Source organism: Cryptomeria japonica, chromosome 6 (genome assembly GCF_030272615.1).
Source record: "Cryptomeria japonica chromosome 6, Sugi_1.0, whole genome shotgun sequence".
Lineage (NCBI taxonomy): Eukaryota > Viridiplantae > Streptophyta > Pinopsida > Cupressales > Cupressaceae > Cryptomeria > Cryptomeria japonica.
Genome location: NC_081410.1, coordinates 343,738,433 through 343,763,626, shown reverse-complemented (window position 1 = coordinate 343,763,626; position 25,194 = coordinate 343,738,433). Strand labels below are relative to the sequence as shown.

General features: G+C 37.5%; 1 protein-coding gene across 5 annotated transcripts in view; it reads left to right on the top strand.

The window, feature by feature from the left end:
• The window catches only part of LOC131077967 (uncharacterized), a 296,542-nt gene that overhangs the window by 178,331 nt on the left and 93,017 nt on the right, over positions 1-25,194 (top strand). For all 5 annotated transcript variants that reach the window (XM_058015592.2, XM_058015579.2, XM_058015586.2 and 2 more), the window contains 2 exons: positions 18,551-18,727; positions 18,874-18,961. In XM_058015592.2, coding sequence (XP_057871575.1) covers positions 18,551-18,727; positions 18,874-18,961 — 265 coding nt within the window. The remainder of the gene's footprint in view (positions 1-18,550; positions 18,728-18,873; positions 18,962-25,194) is intronic.

The window sequence follows — 25,194 nt, the reverse complement described above, 5'->3', positions numbered from 1 at the left end:
ATTTGCTCCATTGTCTCACCTATTGTACGGGTCATAAGATATGCCAATACAAACTCTCCTAGCCTTGGAGAGATTTTTGAAACATTTGATAGGATACTTAGGTAGATGCAAGCAATTCACAATAGGGACCCTACTTAGTATTGTGCGTTGCACACACTCCCTGTCGCCGACAGGGTCCCCCTTCCCTTTTTTGAGCCTTTCGTCTTCGCTCTGTTGAGTTTCACGCAGAGCGTCTCTCGTCCTTTCAAGCGAGTCCGCGACCGGTCCGTGAAGTGATGATGTTGAAAGAAAAGAGCCGATGATTCCATTAAGCTAGTCTAGCCTTCAGGCATGAATACCAAGAGATTGTTCAAAATTGTGAAATCGCCTTGGATAGGTGTAAGGTGATAGAAGTTGGCGAAGCTTGCCGAGCAAAGAGCAGTGCGTCTGAAGGTCGCATGACGACCCAAAATTGTCATTTCCGCATAAGAGCGATGAGATAGATTGCATGAGGTTTTGTTTTTGCGGAGTTTACAAGATTTGAAGGAATGATGATTTTCGACAGTCAGAGAAGGAGGAGTGAATTTCGTTGCAAAATGCGAAAGACCTCCAAACTTGCCCAAGTGCCCAAGCTTGCACAAAATGGGGGAAATTTCAAAGGCTTGCAAAATCGCCCACGGGGCAGAATTTCGGACCCTAGGGACACAAGGAGAGAAATTTCAAAATTGGCAAAATCATTGAAAAGGTCCGAAAATTACCTTTCAGTTTGCAAAAACTCCCCCAAGGTCCGAAATTCACTTGAGTTATCTAATTTTGGACCGAAATTTCAAAATTTGTTAAGTTGCAAAAGGTGCCTTAAGGTCCAAAATTTCTTTAAGTTCGCAAAAGGCGTTGAAAACTCTGAAATTTCTTCAAGTCGCCAAAAAGCGTTAAAGCTCCGAAATTGCGAAAGGGGTTATAGCTCCGAAATTGCGAAAGGCGTGAAAACTCCGAAAATTCTCTAAAGTTGCAAAAATGTGCTTAAGGTCCGAATTTGTCGTAAAGTTGAAAAAGGGGCCTTAAGGTCCGAAGATTACCTTTCAGTTTGCAAAAACCCCCCCAAGGTCCGAAATTCACTTGAGTTATCTAATTTCGGACCCTGGGGCCGAAATTTCAAAATACTTTAAAATCGCAAAAGGTGTTGAAATTTCAAAATACTTTAAGCCGCCGAAAGGCGTGAAAACTCCGAAGTTCGCAAAGGGCGTTCAAAGCTCTGAAATTTCAAAGTTAAAAATTCGCGAAAGGTGCTTTAGGGTCCGAAATTTGTTAAGTCGCCAAAGAACGTGAAAGCCCCGAAAATAGCAAAGGGCATGAAAGGTCCAAAAAAAAAAAAAAGAGTCAAAGTCCTTCAAGGTAAAACGCAGTTTAGGCTTTGAAAACCTCCATTCCACCAAAGTCGCAAGCTAGAGGATAGCCGCGAAGAAGCAAGGGCAATTCTGGCGAAAACCCCGAATGCTCCGAAGTCTCCCATTTCTCTGAAAATCGCTGTGCAGAAAGTAAAATAGGCGATAAGCGTGGAGGCACCCGAGGATCGCATAGGGTTTTGAAAGGCAGAGCCAATTTCGCGCGATTTGCATCCAAGGTAAAAAAATCGCTTAGTCTAAAAACTCGACATTGCAAATTCTTCTCCAATCCAAACTGCGAAAATTTGAATTAGAGAGATAACCGTTGGAATTCAAAATTTGCAAAACTATCCATTCGTCTTTGCGCATCAAGTTGGGCAATTTCTCGCCATCCATTTTTCATCAGGTAAGTACGCTTTGTCTCTCTTGATCATCTGAAATGCTTTTTTTAAAATTGGATGCATGCCTGTGCAAGTTTAATTAGAGTGCTTAAGTCTTTAAAATTTGCATCTTTTTCCGACTATTAATGCATCATTCAAAGCAGTCGAAAATTAGAATTTGCTCCTAAGATTTGACCAAAAATTGCATTTTTTTTAAACTTAGGAGAATTTTTCGACCTTTGTCCCTTTTGAAAATTAATCCAGAAAGTGCTTAAATATAACTTCGCGATTGATAGCTTCATGAATAAATGTTTTGCTCAATCAAGCTCTCAGCTAGCAATATCACTCTGTTTCCAATTTAAATTTTGAATTAATCCTTAAATGTTGGAGTATCCTCTATCTAACCCGCCTTACTTCTTTTGTATCGCCTAGTAATCCGCATCCGACTGTGCAGGATAAATGCCTAAATCAGCGGTAGAATCATCAAAGACGCCCGCTACAACCGAGACATCGCTAGCATCCAAATCAGATATCCCACGCAAAGTTGAAAGGATGAAGTACCAGTATCAAAGAGGGGGATTGAGGGAGTCAAAAGTTCAAAGCGTCTGGGACAATGTCGGTGATACCGACCTAGGCCATATTGACATCCAGGACTTCAGGAATTGGGTCTTCTCCCCAAACGCATATGGCAAGCCTAGACAGATGGTAGAAAGTGGCATCGCCCAAGCGGCGGGATTTCCTCCAGCAGTACAAAACTATGAGTTAGTGGTAGAGGCTGCCCGACATTATCAGCCAGGTTCCAGATTGGTGCTCCTCGAGAATATGACTCTCGCCAACTTCACTCCTGAGGCCATTGGCGATGCATTCGACATTCCCTTCCCAAACAATCCCACGGCCACGACTATAGATGAAGCACAGGGGGCATATGATATGAATCCGGCCAGATGCAAAACACTGATCAACGAAGAGTGGTACAAGGAGAGAAGGCTTCCAAGCACCAGAATTGGGAAAAAGACCCCAAGAAGTGACTTTCATAATGAGCATGGGGATATGGTCACATTACTCAGCCGGGTTATGGGACTTCCTAAATCCAACTACTTTGAAGAGTGGATGTTTTATTTCACAGAGCAAGTCTTCGCTGGGAAGTCTAAGTTTGACTGGGCCCAGATTATAAGCGACAACATCCACGCTCAGCTAATTGAACTCGAGACAAAAAAGTACTTCACTATGACCTCTTACTTGGACTACATGTTTGCCAAGAACCAGTCGCTGCCAGGTTTGATAATGAAAGGTGAAATCGAGAATGGGCCTGGTCAGGTAAAGGTCTATGATTGTTACCCACAACTGCACTACCAAGATATAGCTCAGAGAGAAAAGAGCAGCCCAACTTATGCAATTGGCCAATATGAGCGCGTCAATGATGCCTTCACAATGCGCCTGGTCAGACTAATGCAGGGAGGATTACACATAAGGCTCTTAGAGAAAGCTACTATTCTAATACAGAGATACGGAGCTTGGTTCATCCAGTTCCCAAGGTTCTCCTATATCCGAATAGCGGGCTTTGATGGTGCCCCTCTCCGACTTCCACGGTACCCAACCGACAAAATAGTTCTTATGGAGGTCGCAACGCAGTCACGTCCGGCCGACATCTTACTCAGAGAGAGCAAGCAAACTTGATTCGCGTTCCCCATGATTATAGGCAACCAGGATGTCCATCTGAAGACCCCCACCCTAGCAGAGGAATCCCTCGCAGAGCTGGCCTCTTATGGTCTACAAGAGCACTTTCCGAGAAAATATTTCGATCATGATAATCTGGCAAAGAGAGCCTATGGCAGGCGGTACAGGGCAAAGGAATCAGTGGATGATTATTGGAAGAACTGCTCTGATGACTATGAAGTCCGAAGGCGTGAATATTCCAGGCTGAGTGTGCAACAGATGCAACTCTATGAATATCGCCGAGTCCTAGATAAACTCACAGATTCAGGAAATTGCCTCCAGGTCCAAGAATTTGAGGCAGTAAGGCATCTTTTGCTAGGCGTTGATTGGTCACAAGACCCTCTCACTGATTTTGAGGCAGTCATGGCAGCCCCAGCAAGATATACCGACCAATGGTTGCATCAGTAGATTGAGAGACTAATTCACGAAGGAGTCCAGTTCACCTACCACCTAATGGGTAGCCTCGATTCTTAGTCGTCTGAAGATGAGGGAACGTCCAGTGCACCCAGAGAAGAAATTGAAAAACCCGAGAAGAGAAAGAAGGCTAAGGCTTGCAAAGGGACTCGGACGTCCAAGAGAACAAGAAGGGAGAAGATTCCTATAAGGAGACCAGAGGTCACTTCATCGTCAAACAACCCCAGTTCGTCCGACGATGTAGTGGAATTAGATTATATACCTGCTTCGCCTTCCCAGAGTGACATCAATGCTTGGAGCTGATGATTCTCTCGCACCCGACATGCTAGAAGCTGAGCTAAGGGCCATTGAATCAACCCAACCGGGTAACCAAATAGAGGAAGGAGAGATTCCATCCATTCAAGGGATCGAAGTGCATGAACCCACCCAACAGAGCCGCCATGAACTGCTGCTCCATAATACAACCAAAGATGACTCTACTGTTGAAGGAGAGCAAAGGGCAGAGGAGACCCGCGAGCTCAAAAGGACTGAAGAGCAACCATCACACGAAGGCCGCAGACAATTGTTCAGTGAAGTGGGAGAAAGTTCAGCTGCAAGTAAGGAACTTGGCACCTCCTCCACCCCTCCGGTAACAGAACAGCTGCAAATTTGTGATGAGACGGCTGAAAACATCAAAGAACAGAGTGAAAATTTAACCATAGCGTCAGCCCAAACTGTACCTCAGGAATGGTTAATTGCCAGAGCCCAGCGCAAGGCCGCCACCAAACCACCTATCGACCTTGAGGACATATTCTCACGCATAGACCAAGCTAAAGCTAAGGGGAAGAAAAGGCCCAAGGTATATTCCAGAATGACTAAAGATGAGCAAGGGAACCGTACTCTCCACATTGCCACCCCGCTCGTAGATAAGCCAGTAGATCAGATCACACTGGCAAATTATAGCATCACAACCGTCCCCATTGGACGAGCCACTAAGGCACAGGAAAAGGAGGAATTCAAGGATTCAGTGCAGAACATACTCAGGCAACTTGAAGAGATAACGGCTGAGAAGGATATGTATCAGGCTCGTGTTGAGCAGGCTGAAGGGTACATCGATCAACTCCTGAGACCATTACAAAATACCTCCGAATCCCACATTCCCCCGACAACATTGGCACAAAGGACCACAATAGAATTTGAAGGAGTACGGGACACCGCAAGGGCCGTCAAGGAATGGATACAAGGCATCAGAAGGGGAGAACGAATCCTTGAGGAAGTGAAGGAAATGGCTCACCACCGAGAAACCACTTTGGTTAAGTTATTAGAGGTAAAGAGGGAATCCCTCCACATCTAGGAAGTGGCTGCCACTACTCTTCCCCTCATGAACGCTCTTTTTTGGACCCAGGCACAGATCCCTACACTCTCCGACATCCTGCACCCTCATGGTATCGACATTTTCAAAGAATGGTACTGGACTATCAACATGAAGAATGATGCGAAGGAAATCATCGATAGAGAACACAATGCATGCGAGGTAATTTTGAAAACCATGCAGGAACTTGGCAAGATAATCCTTCGATCAATGGTTTCGTGATGGGTAAATGACCAATCCGATGAAGTAATACTGCCAGACTGGGAGGAAAGATTGGGAACAAATAAGATCACTTATTGTACTAAGGACCTAGGCTTTGCCGGTCAATTCCACTCGGACATGTTGTGCTTTGAGCGTAATCGTTCCAGTTGGCAAGATGGTCTAAAGCAGGTAGACCAATACCTCGAAGGCATGCAATATAAAATTCGCCATCCTCTTATGCCTTCATTCAGTCTGCTTTTCCAAATATGTATCAGTAATAGGAGTATGTTCATGAGGAACGTGCAGCAGGTCGAGATCTCTGGCAAGAATATTTGCATGAAGAAAGTCAATTTTTGATAAAAGGATTTGAAACTGGAAAAGAAAAAGTAATTTCCTAAAAATGCACTTTTTTTTCCTTTTAAAATTTTGAAAAGTGCACTTTTGGCCAAAAGGGTCATATTTGACTTTCAAGTCAACTAAAATGTAAAACTTTATGAATGCACCTTTTTGGATAATTTTGGATGAGTTTTAATTATCCTTTTTGGGTAGTTATTGCTCATTTTGGGGTGGTTGTTGATATTTGCCTCCCATTTATGGGTATGGGCAGCCATGTTTTTTGGATGAATCTGGATCATTTGTTTAGATTAGATCTGGGCCATTCATCCAATTTTGGAGCCTATTTAAAGGGGATTGGTTTTCCCTCATTTTAGAAGTTCTTGAATTGTTGCAAAAGCTCTGGCGAAATTTACAGGATTTAATGCAAAGTTAAGACTGTTTCCAAATTTCCTTGTGAGTGCATGGTCTCCTTCTTCATTAATTTAGAAATTTTTCAGTTATGTTTATTTCCTTTATATAGCATTTTCAAACAAACATCCGACAGAATCCTCGCAGTTCACACCATTAGGGAATGGCTGATCGCCTTTCTCTCTGCATGGTTAGTCTGAACATTTCATATGCTTAGTTCGGTTATTGAATGCTCACTATGAATGTAAAAGTTCTAATGTTGTAGTTGATAAAATGAAAATCCTATTTTCCTTTGAAGATTGCACTAGATTTATGCAAATATTGTGCTTAAATAGCTGGTGATGCTTAGTCTAGTTATTTGGAGGTGTCCGTCTATTTACTGAATCTGCTATCTTAGTTAAAATTTATATTTCATGTATCTCTCTCTCCCTATCCTTCCCTCCTTTTCCCCTTTTTTTTGTCAAGAGAATCCGCAGTCCCATTGAAAACAGTATCAACTCAACTGAAATCATTTGATAAGAAAGATCATAAAGATTCCAAGGAACTCATCTATCAATCGCCTATCTCACCGTAAGTCCCCCTTGTGTTTCCAGCAAAACACATCAAACCACTGAGTAATCCCGCAGTCAAGATCTGACAAACGAAACCTTGAGGTTGTCCCCTTTGATCAAACGTAGAAAATAGCATTAGGGATTTCCTTATCTCAAGAGAGGATAGGATACTCAACAAGTTTATTCTATTCTGCGTTGGCCGTATGGAGTTTGCAGCAATGCGATTCTAGACATGTCAACACTTAGCCATTTTTTGAGTCGCACATTAGACCCATTGTGACATGGAGGTGGGATACTATGAATGCCCCATTTCATATGGCTTCTTACTCTTTAAATCCCAAATCGTATGCAGCTGGATCTAGGAGAGTGCCTCCATCTGATGATAAAGTGAAAGAAGGCTTGATGAGGGCCTTTGCAAAAATGTATTCTAAGGAGTCTAGTATTCTTAGATATTGGTGGTCAGATTTTGTGAGTCTTCGTGGCCCAACATTCAATAGAGCAAAGGCGAGGGTGGATAGAGCTACATTAGCTCAATCTAACTGCATTGGATGGTGGACATGGCATGGCAAAGATATACTAGAGTTGAGGATACTTGCTACTCGTCTTCTTTCGTATGTTGCTAGTTTCTTTATCGTAGAGAAGAATTGGTCTACATATAGCTTTATCCAATTAGTCAAGAGGAATAGGCTTATCTCTAGATGATTGAAGAAGATGGTGGTTGTGCATAGTGCCTTGTGGCTTCACGATTGGCAAACATCTGAGTATCGTTAGACTCCAGTTGCATGTTGGGATGTTTATCCCAAAGATAGCACAAGTTGATTGGGATGAGACATGTGTGGATGTGTTGGTTGGGGTTCCATTGGATTGGACAGCCTCTCATAGGATAGTGATTTAGACTTTGATATTGATGTAGTATTACGAGAGGCTGATTAGGGTTAGCTGCATATTTAATATTTCTATATATTTTCATGTCATTTTGTAGTTGAACTTGAAATGTGAAACTTGCAGCCTTGGGGCATCTTGATGGAAGTTTTATATGATATGTCATGAACTCATGTGTTACTGTTTATTGTTTTGTCATTGTGACTTTTGTCATGAAATGGAATGAAAATATTATGTGTTAAGGAATTTAAGGTTCTAAGATGACTATGATGATTGTCTTATGAATGCTATCACAAGAATATCTTAAATTTTCCCTAATTTTTGATAGCCATCCCAATTCCTGTCCTCGAAATGCGTCCCACTGTCCCGTTCTATCTCGTCTCGAAGCACAGGGTAAGATAGGTGAAGACAACTTGAAATTATTGAGCATAGTTTCAAGATATTTACACATTATATGCAAAGAATGTTCTTTTCTCCATTGTTATTTTTTTAATATTTATGTTAAGTTTATGTAATGTCCCCTTATTTTAATTCTTAGGAATTAGGAACTATCAAATCACAAAATCAATTGCAAGAGACTTCTTTCCAATCAAAGACTCTAAAAATCCTTTATAAACTTATATTGACAATGACTGATACCGTTTAGTATAAAATTGATCTATTATGATCTACTTATAAATGTTTATCCTTAGGATATACAATCAATACCACTTATAATATGATGATCTTGATCTCTATATGATATACCACTTGCAAATGAGTATCTTTTGATAATCTTAATCACCATATGTTTATCAAGATTTCAGATCTGCAATAAGGTGGATAATCATTGCTATCTCTGATATAGATTATGCGGATTATGCAATGATGATCTCTTGCTAAACTCCAATTGGCACTTATGGGGTTAGCTCTGCTATTTCTCATATAACAATGTGAATCATGCTCTAAGTCTCCTTCCAAATGCTTTTCAATATCGCTTATAGTCATTCCTGATATGGCAATATGAAATACGTTTAAGTCTTCTTTCTATCGCTTATAGCGATGATATGAATTGCTGTTTCTGACCTAGACTTTTTAAGTATGCAAAGGTCTTCAATTTCGCTTATAGCAATAAGGTAATTGCTGTTTCTGATTTGGCCTTAGAAGTCTGCAATGCATGGTGCTGTTCCTGATTGGTAGCCTTAAATGTATGCCACTGATTTTGTGCCAACAAGGCAACTGCTCTAAGAGAGTGATCCAAATATTGATAAAAAGAAGTAAATAAGAATTATTTGATGATTTTTGAAATGATGTTTGATATCCCTTTAATATGCTATGAAGAGATCTGAATATGAAAGTTGCAACTCTTCATTATTTTTAGCAGATCGCACCCTTTGGCTAATGATTATTTGACTCTTGGTGATCCCACCTTTCCCTCCTAACTAATTGCAACATTAGTTAATCTTTATTTTCTTAGGTGATGACAAAAGAATTGTAAGTCGATACTTTAATGGGCAGCGATTACTATAATCGTTCCATCTTCCTATGCTACTCATCCAACTAACCAAGCGCTGCTATAATTGCTGTTCATTATTCTTTTATGTAGCGCTTGATCAAGATCTAATCGTGCTTCTTCAAAGACTAATCACAATTTATAGGACATTGTAGTTTGCATTTTTATTTTCTGAATCTGAACCATACCATTTCAATATGAGCCGAACCTTCAATTTTGATACCGATTGGTTAAGTGTCAACTTGTCCTTGTTTTAACTTGCTGACTTGTCTCAACAATCAGATTGTATCATATCCTTTGCTGTCTTGCTATTATCTCCTATCATGAAGTCGTCTATTCATAAAGTCGACCATGTAAGCAAAATTTGTCTTGAGCATATAAATTGTGGTGTATAATTCTATTGGTTGCTACAGTCCATCATCAAAGTCTTCTTAAGAAGTTCGCTGCTCTTTCTATGTTTCATGTTAACTTCACAAAGTATTGCAGAAGAAATATGGTTAATGCAAGCAGGCGAGTAGTGAACTGTTGAAGTCCAATCGTGACAGTGACGTGGCAAAACGAGAAACATATACATGAAGTAAATTTTTTTGACTGACTTGAAAGTTAGAGCTTAGTGTGTGCTCTTATGCCTAACGATTTGTGGGGGTATTCTTGCTGTTGGGGACTGAAATAATTGTTTAACTGCTGTAGCATATGTCCAACAAGTTTCATTGGTGTTCGGTGTTGATTTTGCCTTGGAATAATAGACTGACATTGTTTGGAAATTGGAAAGGTGACTTTGGGTGTTGTGACCAGCTGTTGGATAGTGCTCACGAGTGACTTATAGTCTGATCTGAGCCATATTAGACCCTGGGAAGATGACTAGTTTGATTGCTGGCTGCTTTTTTTAACTGTGTTTGGGTGATTGATGAAGATTTCTTCAACGGATATGTTTCAAAAGGGTAGTAAAGAAGGTGCATGGCGAATATGGTGCATTATTACCAAAGTTGCATGGACATGAATACGGATACAAATACTGATATAGTATCGGATATGAATACAGCCATTTTTTAAGACCCCCAATATGGATACGTCTGGATATGACTTTCTTAAAAATCACAGACACATTTATTTAACACAATTTTCTAAGTTATTTGAGGAGATTTTCATTACTTCAAGAGCAATGTAGACACATAATTGCTACATAAATAATCATAAGTTGATTAAACAATTTACAATATGCAGAAAATAGTAGACTCGCTCTGGAAGATAACCCAAAAAAATGGGATGCTAAAATAGAAAAGCATTTCATTTCTCTTTCTCCTTTGGCATAGTTTTGTTTATACCAATTTTTTTGTAAAAAATGTGTGAATGAAGTTTCTCTAAATTAAATTTAGGATGATTTATGTCAGATTTTAAAAAAATCAGATCACATAGTATGTGGCATGGTTGGGAAATCAAGGTTTTTGTGGGCACACGTGGGTATAGTATTTGACGTGTATCCAGGCCGTATCGGATACATATCCAAATTGGATATGGGGATACGCATTCCCAGGGAGGGATAAAGGAGTATCTGGCTACTCTGATTATTACAGTCAAACAAACCTTAAACAACCCCTGTTCTAGCTTGGAAACAATTTGAAGAAGTGTCTTGATGATGATGATGTGTATTCATGGTGATTTGTGATCATTTGTCCTTGTCGTATTACAGCCACCTGGAGTTGTTGATTTCAGTAGTTCGGATAGTATGTTGATCGTAATAACTTGTTATTATGTTGAACAATGCTATGCTATTTAAATGCTGAAAGGTGCTATCTTGTGTACACCAATCTTCTATGATGTAATGTCACCGTTTTCGAGCTCTCTAGTAGTGCAGTTATTGCTGACATTCTGAGTTTGTGTCAGCATGATTCAAGGGGTGTTTTGATATTAACAATGAGCTTAGATGGTTTAAAGGAGTTAAATGATGCTATCAGATGTTATTTTCAGCTTTTAGTTTGGGCTCCAAGATTCTTGGAGGGAGCATCTATTTTTAGTAAGTCACCCAGTCAGACTCGTTTATCATCTTTCATCATCGGGATCACTCTCATTCTGTCAAATTTCGATTCCGATGCTTTTCGGTCATTTTTGCAAGTCGGGTGTACTATTGGCTATACTTAAATTAAATTTACTAAGGTTGCTATTTTAATGAAAATTGTTCAATGAACACCTTAGTGTTATAGGTCGTTGGGATTGGGATGAGAAGTTTTAAATCTTGGGCACATAAATCAGAGTCCTTGTGTGTCAAATTATCATTATATTAATGAAAAGGTCATTTTTCGGAGCAACAGGGGAGTTTAAATTAATAAACTGACTTTATTATAATGTCAACTTTAAATTATAACATAAAGTTTCTTTTAGAGAGAAAATAAAATAAAAGTGAGTTTTAATCGCACATTGAGAGTGGAGGCTCACCAACGGTTTGGGAAGTCTTTATAGAGGAGCCTCGTCTTTCTCCAAAGGATATGTTATGTGATTTATGCTATTTGATACATCTCCATAGATGCTGGTTTGACACTGACAGCCATTTCTGAGGACGTAAACCCTTGGAAATTTGTAGGTTGGACGAAAACCCAATTCTACCTGTGAGGTGAACTCACTCAGGGTTCATCATTGAGCTGATTTGCAGATTTTTGAGCAGATTTGTGGAAGTTCCAGCTAGGGTTTGGACACAATAATGGAATCATATTGCAGGTTGAAGGTCACATGAACTTTATATGAAATTTCCAGCTTGGGCGACCTCATCTAAGGCTTATTGGAAATGATTGCAAGTGGTTTCAGAATTTTTGGTGCTGTCTAGAAATTAATATGAATTTTTCTTCATTTGGGATGGGTAGGGTTTGAGATATGTAAGAACCCAACAGGTTCTAACTGCTGAAACGGTCAATATTTGATTTTTTTTGGCTTTTGTTGTTTTGTAATTCTTTTGTTTTGAGAGGGTTTTACACAAAAAACAAATGCATTTGAACATAAAACCTCTGGAATTTGAAATTTATAAATTCAATGGAAAAGATAACTAATATTATTCATTCTTCTCAATTAATTCAAAATAGGAATTCATTACATTAAACAAACATACCATTTACTGAAGAAATGACTTAATTATAAGTGCTGGTTAAAAAAAAGCAAGGACAATGGCTGTAGGTAACTTCAACAAACAACAGCTATGATCTCTAATGATGATGCCAAGTCCTCTTCCTATACCCTGCACCCCCTTTTGTGATTTTATTGGAATTTATGGAGGGCTCCTCTACCAAAATCGTAACCTTTCTTAGAAGATGAGGTACGGCTGCTACTGGGGTTACAAACACATGCCGTACAGCCTTGAATTCAATGCCAACCACTCTCCAATCACTGTGCATAAACCCTTCAACAATCTGCCCACAAATCTGATAAGAATACTGCAATAATATACCCAAATCAGCTCAGTGTTGACTTCTTTGTGAAGCCAATGTGTCAAGCAATATCAGGTGAATATTTCACACCCTTTGGCTGCTGCTGCAGAGAAGAAGCAACACTCTCCAATGCCAATAAGCTCAAAAGACTGCTTAAACCCTTGGTTTTGCACGAACTCCAATGCTCCAGAGAAATGACAAGTAAAAACACCAAAACATAATGAAGTTCGATTTCTCCAGCAAAGACTTATATCCCCTCAAGAAGTACGATTTCCCCAAAAAGCATTTTAAATAATATTTAAAATTTTATTTCATTTCAAACTTCGGAAATCTTTTAATAATTCATTAAGTTTGGCCTTTATAATTAATTGCTCAAATGGCCCCCTTTCTGATGAAGAATTGACCCTCAACGTTAGTCACTTAAGTTATAATATAAAATTATATTATAACTTTATAATATAAGCTCATAACCAATAATGTTTATTTTAGCCAAATAAACATTAATATCTCCTTTATTATTCAACATTTTTGCACGCTGTCTGAACTAGGAGCTGACATGAGGGAACTGCATATGAGCATACCCCCTTACTAAAAATAGCAGGGGTCCATCTCTAACATCACTAACTTACTATAAATAGTAAGTACTGCATACCAAGTCCTGTAGACCTCAAACGAACACCAATCCTATATAGCTCTGACCACTGAAGAAGCTGCATCCCTCAAGGGACCCTCTATCCAACCTCATTAGCCTACGAGGGTCTATGATAGGCCAATCTGCACAGCTGACTGATGTCAACTAGAAGGGGACATCACAAGATAATTTGCAGTTTGTGATCAGATTTCATCAAGTTCATATCAGATTCCTGTTGCAAAGGTTTTGTGGCTCATTTGGCGTCATATTGGCTTTATATCAGCATAGGGTTTCATTGCTACCATCTTTGCCCTAGGCAGTTACATTGGAGGGGAACATTTGCATGCATTAAGGGCATGTAGAGGCTGCCATCACCTTCAGTTTTGATCAAAATTGCTTCAGACGTCATCAGCAGTGCTGCAGATCCATTTCCAACCACAATAAGTTGCATTTGGCATCATTTGGAGTCCACACAAGAAAGCAAACAAATTGGGTATGTTAAGGAATTGAATCAGACTTTGTATTGGCTATGTAATGCACTTTTTATATTATGATTCAGTCTGATAACATTTGTATCAGACCTGATAATAAGTGTACTCAGAACTGATTTATGCCTAATGTGATATCAATTCTTTGAAATTATCTTGTCAAAGTTTTATAGAATCATTGTCTATCATTTTCTATGTATTCCTATTTGATTTGGCAATGAATAAATACGCCAATATACAAACAGTAATCAGAAAATCAGAGTACAGTGGGTTGTTTGCCAAGTTTTTGAAGAATTGTCAAACATCTAAAAATTGAGAAAATAGTTCAGATTTAGCAGGGGTTCTTACAGATGTCATGAGCAGTAGTTATGTTATCACTAAAAATTTATCAGCTGAAATTTATGACTGGCCACCTTTTGTCACTATTGGAGCAAGTCTAATCAGCTATCTCATGTTGCATTTATTAGATATTTTGATGTTTTGATAGTGGGTTCAGTTGTATTATCAGTTCATGTTGTAACGCTTGTGTGAATGTCAAAATCATCAAGAATTCTGTAAAAGAAACATTGAATGATCATTGAAAATATTCCAATCAGATTTTCTTATCAAAAGAAGATTGTTGTTTGCAATGTCAAGTTGTCAACTTAATTGGCAAAATTTCGAAAAGAAAATAATTTTTTTTAGGGGTGGTTATTGCATCGCATTTGTCCTTTACATCCTCCTTATAAGGTATTCTTTAGTTGGGTACTTGATTATATTGTTTATCAATGTTAATTGGCCTTATTCTGTTTATCACAGCAGTCTAATTTTCTAAACAGAACTTTATATTAGTTTAATAACAGCAGTTCATATCATGAATTGTTAATTTGTAGTGCATTTCAAGTTAATCTTGTAAACCGCAGATGGTAGTACCATCAGAGGCTTTATTTGTATGTATTTTATATTAAAGGTTGGATGGTTTACCGCCAATCGTTATAGCATATCATTCAGACCGGTTTGGCATTGAACAATCTGGCATTATTGATCAATTTGGTTTGCATCTAGCCTATACATTCTGCCAGTCGCTTGCATTGCATGCACGCAGTCCACCAAAGGAGGTGTTGATAAGGTTGGCTTTGCTGCCTGTGTGTCATTTTATGTAGTTTGCCAAAGAGGTGTTGATTAGGTTGGCTGTGGTGCTTGCATATTCTAGTCAGCTTGCTGCCATATCATTTGTATTTGAATTCATTTAGAATAGATGTGTGGCTGGAACCACTGTTTGTCTCACCTTGCCCACTTTGGGATCTGGGTGATTAAAAAGTTTTGAAGACACTGCATATTTATCTTTATAGTGCCAAAAAAAAATTAAGGTGGGTTACAATTAATTGTGTTTTACAATGCTATTTTCATATTAATAAACTGCACGTTTTGTAGTTAACTTGGTTTGTTGTTGATTAAGTGTGTTTCATAATATTGTTTTCATATTGAGAAATTGCATGTTGTGTAGCTGACTTGGTTTATTGTAGATTTATTGTGTTGTATAATATTATTTTCATAGTGATAAATCACACGATTTGTAGCTGTTGGCTTGTTGATTAATTGACAATTTAGACAGTGCATTTAGGTTTTAGCTATGTACAGTTAGGCCACCAATTATTTCTTAATTCACTACCTTTGGTCTTGCAAATAGCAATTCCAATGTCAAGTTAGAGGTGCCGAAGTAATGAAGTCTCCATGTACCAAGCAAATGCATTGTATTGTAGACAACATAGGCAATAAAGTTGTTCTCTATGTTATTAGTTCACTAGTCATTGTATGTAATTGCAATTTTGTTATGCTAGTTGTATTCTTGGTAAAGTAGCATATTTACAATAAACATTTCTTGGCATCATTGACTTTGAAATATTGGGTTATAGGTTGAAGTCTTGTAGAAGGTGGTCGACAATAGCCATTAATAATGATACATGATGGAATTGTGAGAGAAAAGATTTGGTGAACCAATCCAAGAGCTGGTTAACACTAAGAAACAAGGAGAAGACGAACTCTCCAAAGAGTTTAGGCTTTGGTGGGATCTGTCAATATGGGAGCATGCAAGAGAAAGGTTTGAGAGAATTCATGCAGATTCTATATGGGTTAACTTGGTTGTAACCTTAGAAGGAGATTGATTTGGACAATTTATGAAAGCTTCTTGCAAGAAACCATATTATTTTGAAAGATTGTCATGTCAAACTGGACCACAAAATACCATGACAAATTTTACTATAGTTTAATGAAAGATGTTGTGAAGATGAAGAGGAGTGATCTCAATATCAATATCATATTTTAAGAAATTAATGCCATTAAACACAAACTGGTAGGAGGCAATGTAGCCAGAGAGTGGACCAAAAAATCAGATGATTTATGGCACTGGTGGAACAACAAGAATGAAGACAATGGCTGCAAGAGCCAGCCGCTTAATTAAGTCCATCATGCCACATATGTAGTTAAAGTAGTGGTGCAAGCTGAACTGAAAGCCTAGGCTGAAGCATAAGTCAAAGCTGGAGACAAAATTAGGGGTTTCAACCTATGTTACCCCAAGTTTCCGGGATGGGGATGGCATGGGACGGCATGGGACGGGGGTACGCGTTTCCGGGACGGTGATTTTTTTTGCCAATTTTGGGGACGGCTAGGGGACGGCTATATAAAAGTAGGGAAAATTAAAATATATAGGGAAATTTTAAATATTCGTATGAAAACATGGATAAAACATGCACATATCCATTATAGAACCTTAACATATAAGAACTAGTAGAGTTCTTATGGCAAATTTGTGTTAAATTGAGAGTCAAAGTCAAATTGCTTATAGAATTCATTGTCAAAATTCATTGTCTATATGCAGAATTTATGGGGACGTCCCCTAGGAGTCCCCTATCCTCGAGACGTCCCCGGGACGGGGACGGCTGAAAAAAATACCGGGGACGCGTCCCCGGGTAACATAGGTTTCAACAAATAAATTAAATCTACTGGTCACTGCAAGTAAAGAGCAGAGAGAAGTTGGTTGAAAGCTCTCCTATAGGATAAACGATATTGTTTGTTGACAAGATGGTTTGAAAGACACTATCGAAGAAATGATTGGAGAGTTGATTGACTCCTATTGTTTGAAGGGAGTATCTGAAATTTCTGAAATGAATTTTGGTGACTACCTTAAAGGAGAAGAGATAGTAGCCTACTAAAGAGAAACGAGACATGATTACAGCTGTTTGGACCTATGCTCCCCTATGTTTTTGGGATGGGGACGACAAGACGTGTTTTCGGTACGGGGGTACTTTTTGGCCATTTTTAGTTGATGGCTATTAAAAAAAAGGAAATTTTAAATATTTATATGATAACATTGATAAAGAATTCATCATAGGCATTATAGAACCTTTGTGAGCACGGGTAATTGAATAGGAATTATGATCTTTATATATGCATATGAGCATGAGTTATATTTTTCTAAAAATCTAAAGCCTTCAAGACTGCATGTTTTGTCGTCAAACTCATTAACAAAGAGGAATGGTTAAGTAAAATGATAATTGGTTATGTTCCAATTTGATTTTAATTGGGATTTTTCTGAGTCACCTTTGTAAATACATTTTTGTATTATGAAAATGGCATTTCTTGCGAACTATGACTTAACTCATATTTAATGGTATAATGAATATAACATGCCGACTTTGTCTCTAGCAGTCCTTGTATAGCAAACAAGCTGTCCACTGTATGAAACAAGATAATCCTTGATTGTGGCTTTGACTGTGAAGGTGTAGATATTTGCAATAGGGGGGATATGTATTTTGCAGATTTTGTGATCATGATTCATCATTGGTCTAAATACTTGGTTAGACTTATAGTTTGATGGGGGTTAAGGGGCAACGTCCCCAATGGGGTCAAGGGGCAGTGCTCCTTATGGGGTCTGGGGGCAGCCATAACAGACATAGAAAGGGGAATACCTAGAGGGATATGAATCCTCTACCTATAGTTGCAAAGAAAAGGCACTCCTTGGATAACCAAGAATATGGAAAATTGATATCCAATGCATGTGTAAATTCCTTCAAACAACTGTTATTTGATCACACAATCATTTAAATTTCTCTTTCTAGAAATGCACATATTGTAGAAGTAAAGTGATTTGGAATCAAAATTCAACATGTATAATTTAATCATGCTTTTCACTCTCATCATCATGCTCGAGGACAACAACTTTGCTATTGTCTTTGTCTTCAATCATCTTCCATAGGTATTTTCTTTCTTTTGCTGATTTTCTGCTATAGGCATCCTATTGTAACACTATATGTCAATTTTTAATTAGAGAAATATAGGCACAATCCTAAGTATGACTGGCCATAGAATGATGAATGGACTTATTGATGGAAATTCCCTCCTAGGGATTCCTGTCCATCATTATGAGTTCTGAAAGAGATGGTACAGTTTGACATTCGTCAAACTAAAGGTCAGTTCTTCCTCTATTTCATGGATATAACAGTGAATTTAAAGGAATTGGTTCATGACATAAATCGTAGAGCTTAATTCTTAACAGGATGTGTGTAAGTGAAAAACGAAATGGTAGCTAACTACGATCTCTAGTAAAACTTTGGTGATGACCTTACTATTATACTTACCCCAAAGATTTTGCACACTAATGTTTTTGCATTTTCAAGAGTTGTTTGCATTTTTCTAATTTTCATAACTTCAAGTTGATTCAAAATGCCTACTCTTGATTTCATGTCATTTATATTAATTCTCATTTGATTTCCATATGTAATGCTGGTTTTTGGGTAAACTTTATGTCATTATGCATACACAGGGATCAAGATGCTTGTAGACATTGGGAGTGGGATTGATATTAATGATTTATTATTCTTTGAATGATTTATTTATTTGATTACCTATGTATTTCCTAAGGCAATGTTAGATGTCATTGATTGATAGGAAGCCTTGTCACATTCAAGCAATTATTTAGCTTCCAGAACATCAAAAATGGTAAAAGAATATCATCAAAGGCAAGTCACTGATTTTGTAAAAGCTTGTGTTTCCTTCAATGAAGTTACCATACCTTCTATTAGAAGCATTCTGAAGCGGTTACATCTTTTTCTTGAAACTGCCGAGGTACGCATACAGGAAGAATTGTTCTTCCTAACAAGGTTGATTTATGGAGTTTTTATTGCCAAATTATTTATAATGGTTTGAATTAGACATCATTATGAATGGCCTTGATGGTGGATGCTGTGATTGGCCCTTCTTATGGATTGCAGGTAGCATTGCAGAATGCACTTCTTTCACACACTGAAGGCCTACTGAAAACAGCAATAAGCTGTTTGCAGGAGATTCAAAATATAGATGGTAAGCTGTTTTTTATATGTTGAATTGTTTTCATGGAATTGTCCTAGCCTGTATGTGACATGTTTTCTGGATTACATAGTATCCTACCATACTAAATATTCTTAGTCACCAAGAGAAATGGGGGTATGCTGTATCTGTATGGGTTTGGGGATGGAAATTCAAAAATCAAGGTAAGATAGAAATATACTAAGGGTATGACCATGCTATGTAGAAATATAGTTAAAAACATGTGGGTATGCAGATAGAGATAGTGATGTCATTCCTAAATTGGAGTTTGTTGGTGATTATGTTTTTATACACTCTTAATTAATATTATGTTGTCATAATAGTGGGAGATAAACCTTAAGCAATATGAGGATAAAATATGATCATTGACCAAACCACTTTAACAATAATACTTGGACTTCATCCTTGAACATCTTTGACAATAACATCCCTCTATGCTTGGATGGATCTTTCTCATCTGTCTCTTGTAGTAAAGAACTTTGGTTCCATTATAAGTTATGTTAGAGCCAAAACGTTCTGAAACACTCCTCTTCTATGCCATACCTTTGCATTCTTTGCAATTACTTATTGATTTCAATCAGTTAAAAGTCAAATACAGGGTACAAAAATAACTTTTCTATTGGTTACTTGTCAATGGGTTAAAGTTTTGTGGTTATTTTGCCTTGTTATTTGACTAGTAAAATCATTTCTAATTGATACCTTTTCTGTTTTGGAATTCAACGAAAATTTGAAACAATCCTTCTTTTTTATCTTAGCATGACTAACCCTTCTTATATGTCGACATTTCAATGACTTGTGAATCTCCTATTGATTTCGTCCCTCTTTGGTTTTATCATTTTATGTCATTCTTCATATTGTATTTGGATTCCTTCAGCATTAGACTTTTTTTATGTAATCATTAGTATTGATTTGCCTTTAGCTTTTTCTTTTTCTACATTTTCATTGCTTGTTTCAGCATATCTTTTTGGTTTGCATAATTACTTCGTATTGTTTTTTATAAACTTCTTTTATTTGTCTATTCCATCATACTTGTTTCATCTCTTACTTTATGGACTATCATTATTATCCTGGTGGACATCCTTCATTGTCTACTTCATCTATTTCCTTGCTTTACTCATGTTAGTTAATAGTGTCCATTATATTCTTTTCTTTTGATAGAGCAGATAAAGTGTACTGAACAGGGCTGAGACTGTATGAGTTGTGTGGCATTTAATATGACAAAGGTGGGTATGCGGTTTTGATTGCATTTTCATGAGATGACAAGGAAAGCTATTGATGAAGGAAGAACTTTGTTTGGAGCACCACTATGAAACAATGAGATAATCAAACTCCCATTGCCTTTTAGATCACTTTATAAGGAGATAGTATTTATTTTCTAGGGAGTTTTCAAGCATTCAAAGGAAGTAACTTATTGAGAGATAACCTATTCTCACTAGAATGTATTATAGAAAAGTGTAATGAAATTGTTAAGAAAATGCATTTGTACATGGATAATCCAAACTTAGATTCTGAGGATGGTATTGTAAATATGCAAATTAGGCCATGACATCAAATGATTTCCCACAAGAAATATGATGCACTCCATTAAATTTCATAAGAACACCATAATTGATTCATTGACATATAGATTGTGGTGGAGCGGTTCAATGGAAGGAACCATTACAATTCTTCATTGAGTGCCATACATAATTATAATACAAAATACATTAGACAAGCAGCATTCAACAACTATATAGGTGATAAACAAACACCAAAAGGTCATGCTACCAATTAATGTGAATGGTGTTAAAAAATGATATGCTTTCCTCAACATAGGGTGTAATTTGGTATAGAGGAAGAATTTCAAAAGTACATGAATACATTACTAGATATGAAGATGATTTCTTGGATTGAAAGAGGAATGTTGATGATGCTTTTCCATATAAAACAAATAGATTTTTGATACCAATACAAGAGGATATTGCTATGTTTTCATGGGTAACCCGCACCCTCTTTGTCACTAGCTAGAATGTGCATTATTGGTGCAAAAGCGTCTCAAGGGTTACGTAATCTTGCATCACGTAAAAATATGTTTGACACACAGCTTCTAGTTGCATGAGTGGCTTTATTTTCCCTATTTGTTTGTTTGGCCTTTGTGTGTAGGTTTTGTTGCCACATGTGTAGTTTGGTTCATAGAAAAGCTTCTAGGTTGATTACTATCCTTGTGCATGTTAATGTTAGAATAAGAAAGGTAAGACAGCAATCTAAAACTTAGAAAATCTTACAAGAACAAGATACGCAGAATTTTATCCTGGGAAAACCCTCCACCTGAGGGTGAAAAACCCAGCCACACCAAAAATCAAACTTTATTGAAGGTACAAACTTGAGTACAATGCTCTCAAACTGAATGATCTAAACACAATTGTTAACACTTAACAATTAGAAGATGAACCCGATAACATCTGAAACTGAAGGCTTCTACAATATGACCAGCACATAAGCTTTCTGTAACATGTAATAATCATACGCTGAAGACAGAGAAGAAATATACGCTGAAGACAGAGACAGCGATGCTACAGAACATACTGTCGAAAAACTCATCCTCTAAAAGATCACCGATGCATATATAAAATAGTCTCTCACATCTGAACTTCACCCCCCGCCCGAAAACAATTCGCAACACACTTAAGGAGACAAGGCAATGCTCGAAAATGACCAGTGCGAAGGAATACGAAACGCCCATACTTCTCGCACGAAATATTCTTGTCGGCATTTACTATACATGCCACTACATAAACGGTAACCAAAAGAATCACAAAGGTGATGATTCAACCGACCCTATCATCGGATGGAATAGAAAGAAAATGCTGCCAGCAAGGATGCAGGTCGGTGACAGTTATCAAGGAAGCCGTTACACATCAGCTTCTCTTTGAAGTGTAGGAAGAAACCATCGCAAGCATAATGAAATCTCCTGCTGCTAAAACATTAACAGCGCATTGTTTTCTAAGGGTGCATGCAAGGTTTTCAACCTGAACAACTGGTTTCTTATTTGTGTGCATACACTTTTGAAGGCGTTGTCTAATCTTCAGCTCAAACATTCACTTTGGATTTTGCACATTTGTTGTTCCCCGTTTTTCCCACACATACTTGTTGACGTGTTGAAAAATGTAGTAACCCACAAACCAAGGAAACACATCTTGATGCTAATTGTTCCTACCTAAAAAATTTAGATGGTTACCTTGGATTTTGAATCAATTGTATTTGAAGATGAATTGCCTTTTGTTTGATAATGGGTTTTCATCTTTGAAACCATTCTGGGTGAGGAGATCACATTCTTTAAAATATCATATATGTACTAAATTGGAAGACAAAGGGTTAGCATGTGATATTAGGATAGGGTTAGTACTATAGTTTGGCATTGATAGTTTGTGTAGCAACAATGAGGTTCATGCATAAATTGGCTGTAAGAGGATCACCATCAGGTAACAATGTGTTGGGTTGATGGGCATCTTGTAGATGTGAATTTGGTGAATTAAAGTGTAAGAAAAGAAACTTGAGGATTGTGATATCATGAATAATGATGGCTTTCAATTATGTAATCATGTAATGGATTTCAAATACTTTAAATAAATTATTTATAATTAGGCTTCTATTGGATTCATGTTGCAAAGAGTTTTTGTACACTTGTGTTTGCACCTACTATTAATTAGTAGCATTACTTTTGTAGTGATATATATTGTGTTAATCATGAAAAGAAGTTTTTGATAACATCTTGTTTTATTTTTGTTGAATACTTTGCCTATCTAATAACTATTTCAATTTGACTTCTTACTAGTATTATGTCAATTATTAGTTAGCATTAATTGGAACATAAGGTCCATTGATATGTTATTCAATAATATTTTATCTAGGAAAATTCTCCATTTTAGGAATCCACATTTTTTTGTAAGCATATGTGCTTGAGGACATGAACAGAAAACTATCATTTGTTCAAAAATAACATGATGGTAAATCACATATCTTGTTGATGTACAACGAGCCAATCATTTGTATGCTTGCATTTATGATCTATGTGGGGAATGGTTTCTTTTCCTATTAATTAATGCTTCTATCTCTTAGTGACTTTAATAAAAGAATAAATGTCCTTATCATATTTGCAATATTCAAACATTTTCTAAGGCATTCTAGACAATTCTTACCAACTTCTAATGTTGCACCTAACATCTCATCCTAATACCATGTGGGCGCTTCCACATTATCATACTGATTCTACTTTCATTAACTACCACTAATAAATTGGATGGCTTTGGTCTACAATGATGTTTTTGGCTAGGGCATTGTTGACATGTATTTTGTACACAATCATACACAGAATAAAATACCCAAAGGCATCTTATCCTCTCTTGAATAAAGTCGCTAAATGCTGAAGATTTCGCAAGAAGGATCAGTTAGGATGACTCCAATGTTCTTTTTAGTAGGGTCTCTACGTGTGGATAAGCACCAGTGGTCGTTGTGATTGCTGTGTCATCAAGGGGCCTTACGTTGCCGAAGTTTTTTGCTAAACTAAACAAGCTTTTCAAAAAATATCAAAAGGATAGGGTTTGCAAGAGGTCTAATCTAGTCTAACCCTAAGAATGACTTGATGTGGACAAGACTTGGTGAGATTCTACCAACTTCAATTTTGCCATAAATTAACAACTTAATTGAAATTGATGCGATCTTCTAAGGTAACAAATGATTTTTCAATACATCAAAGATCAAGAACACTACCACGAAGGTACATATCCAAGATACAATAACGATTGAAGGTTTAAGTGATTCAAATATCTCCAGTCGACCACGCAAGGCGTTCTTACAATCAGCAAGAAGCTAGTGGTTTGGAAAGCGAATCCTACCAAAGATCAAGTCCAACACTTTGTCCTTCGAATTAACACACTACTTTGATTGAGAATGATTCAAGAAAAATGAACAACCATGAAGATAGCCAAGAGAATTGCAACAAAACACCATAACTTCAATATTTTATTGATCTCAAAGCCATCATGTACAACAATTGTTTGAATTCCTTTCTCAAAGCTCAATCTTGCTACAAAAGTAAATTGCTTCTAAACTCTAATCTCTCTAATAATTTCTAACTCTCTGATTCTCTAGCTATTACAAAATGAAATGAAATGAGGGTATAAATAACATCCTCAATTACAATGAACGGTCCAGATCAAAAAGAAGATCAATGGTCAAGATCATGACACCTAAACCCTAATTAGGGTTTGTTACAAATAGCCTCCTTTTTACTGAACAATATTAAATGCATAGCCAAATATTAAATTTGGCACAAAAACCTAGGAGACATAGACCAATGACAATTAAGATGCCATGTCATCTATAACAACCTTTCATCTAGAATCTTATTCCCTTTCCAATGCTCCTTTTTAGCATATGCAATGAATCTTGATACGATTCCTTCGATTTCAGCAATTGGAATCTCGGGAAGATTCTTCATTCTTTCTTCCAAGTGGATGACCTGATCAAATGCATCTAGAAGAGCTGCGTCCCATGTAGGTTCAAGTTCCTTAGTCTTTTCAATCAGGAGCATGGTAGCAAACATCTGGTCCTGTTGCTCATCTGTAATATTACCTTGATTCTATCTTCTAATTCCTGCAAATCCACATCTGTTTCAACTTCGATCCTCCTGCCAAGAATGGTACGAAGTACCTCAAATACTCTGTCCTGGATCGGGTTGATCACCTCCTCAACATGACTGCATCTAGTACTGATGTCCTCGAAGAGAACTTCCTTCATCTGGAGTAAGCTTGACCATTGAAGTAAACTGTGAGGTCCTCCATCCATGATCTTTTCCTGTGCTAAGACCTTCCTTGATGTTTGTCTGATTACTCGCAAGACAGGGATGATAACATCTTTGGTATGAGAAAAAGCGGCTATAGTTATCATCAAGTTGTGGATGATCTCAAGAACCTGGATAGCTCGGTGAATGGTGTGCATCATCCTTGTTGCAAATTCTACGGCAACTGTATGAGATTTATCCATCCAAGTACTCATACGCTGGACCATACTCCTGAATCTCTTTGCCTCACCAATTGATTGAAGGGGAAGTGCTTGTATGGCTGATCTTGCTGGATCCTGACGTCCTAAAGGCTGATTGAGATGGCTGAAATATGTTCTCCATGCACCGACCTCTCTCTCAAGCTTTCTACTCTTCTCCATTTCTTCTCTAAGCTTATCTTTCAACG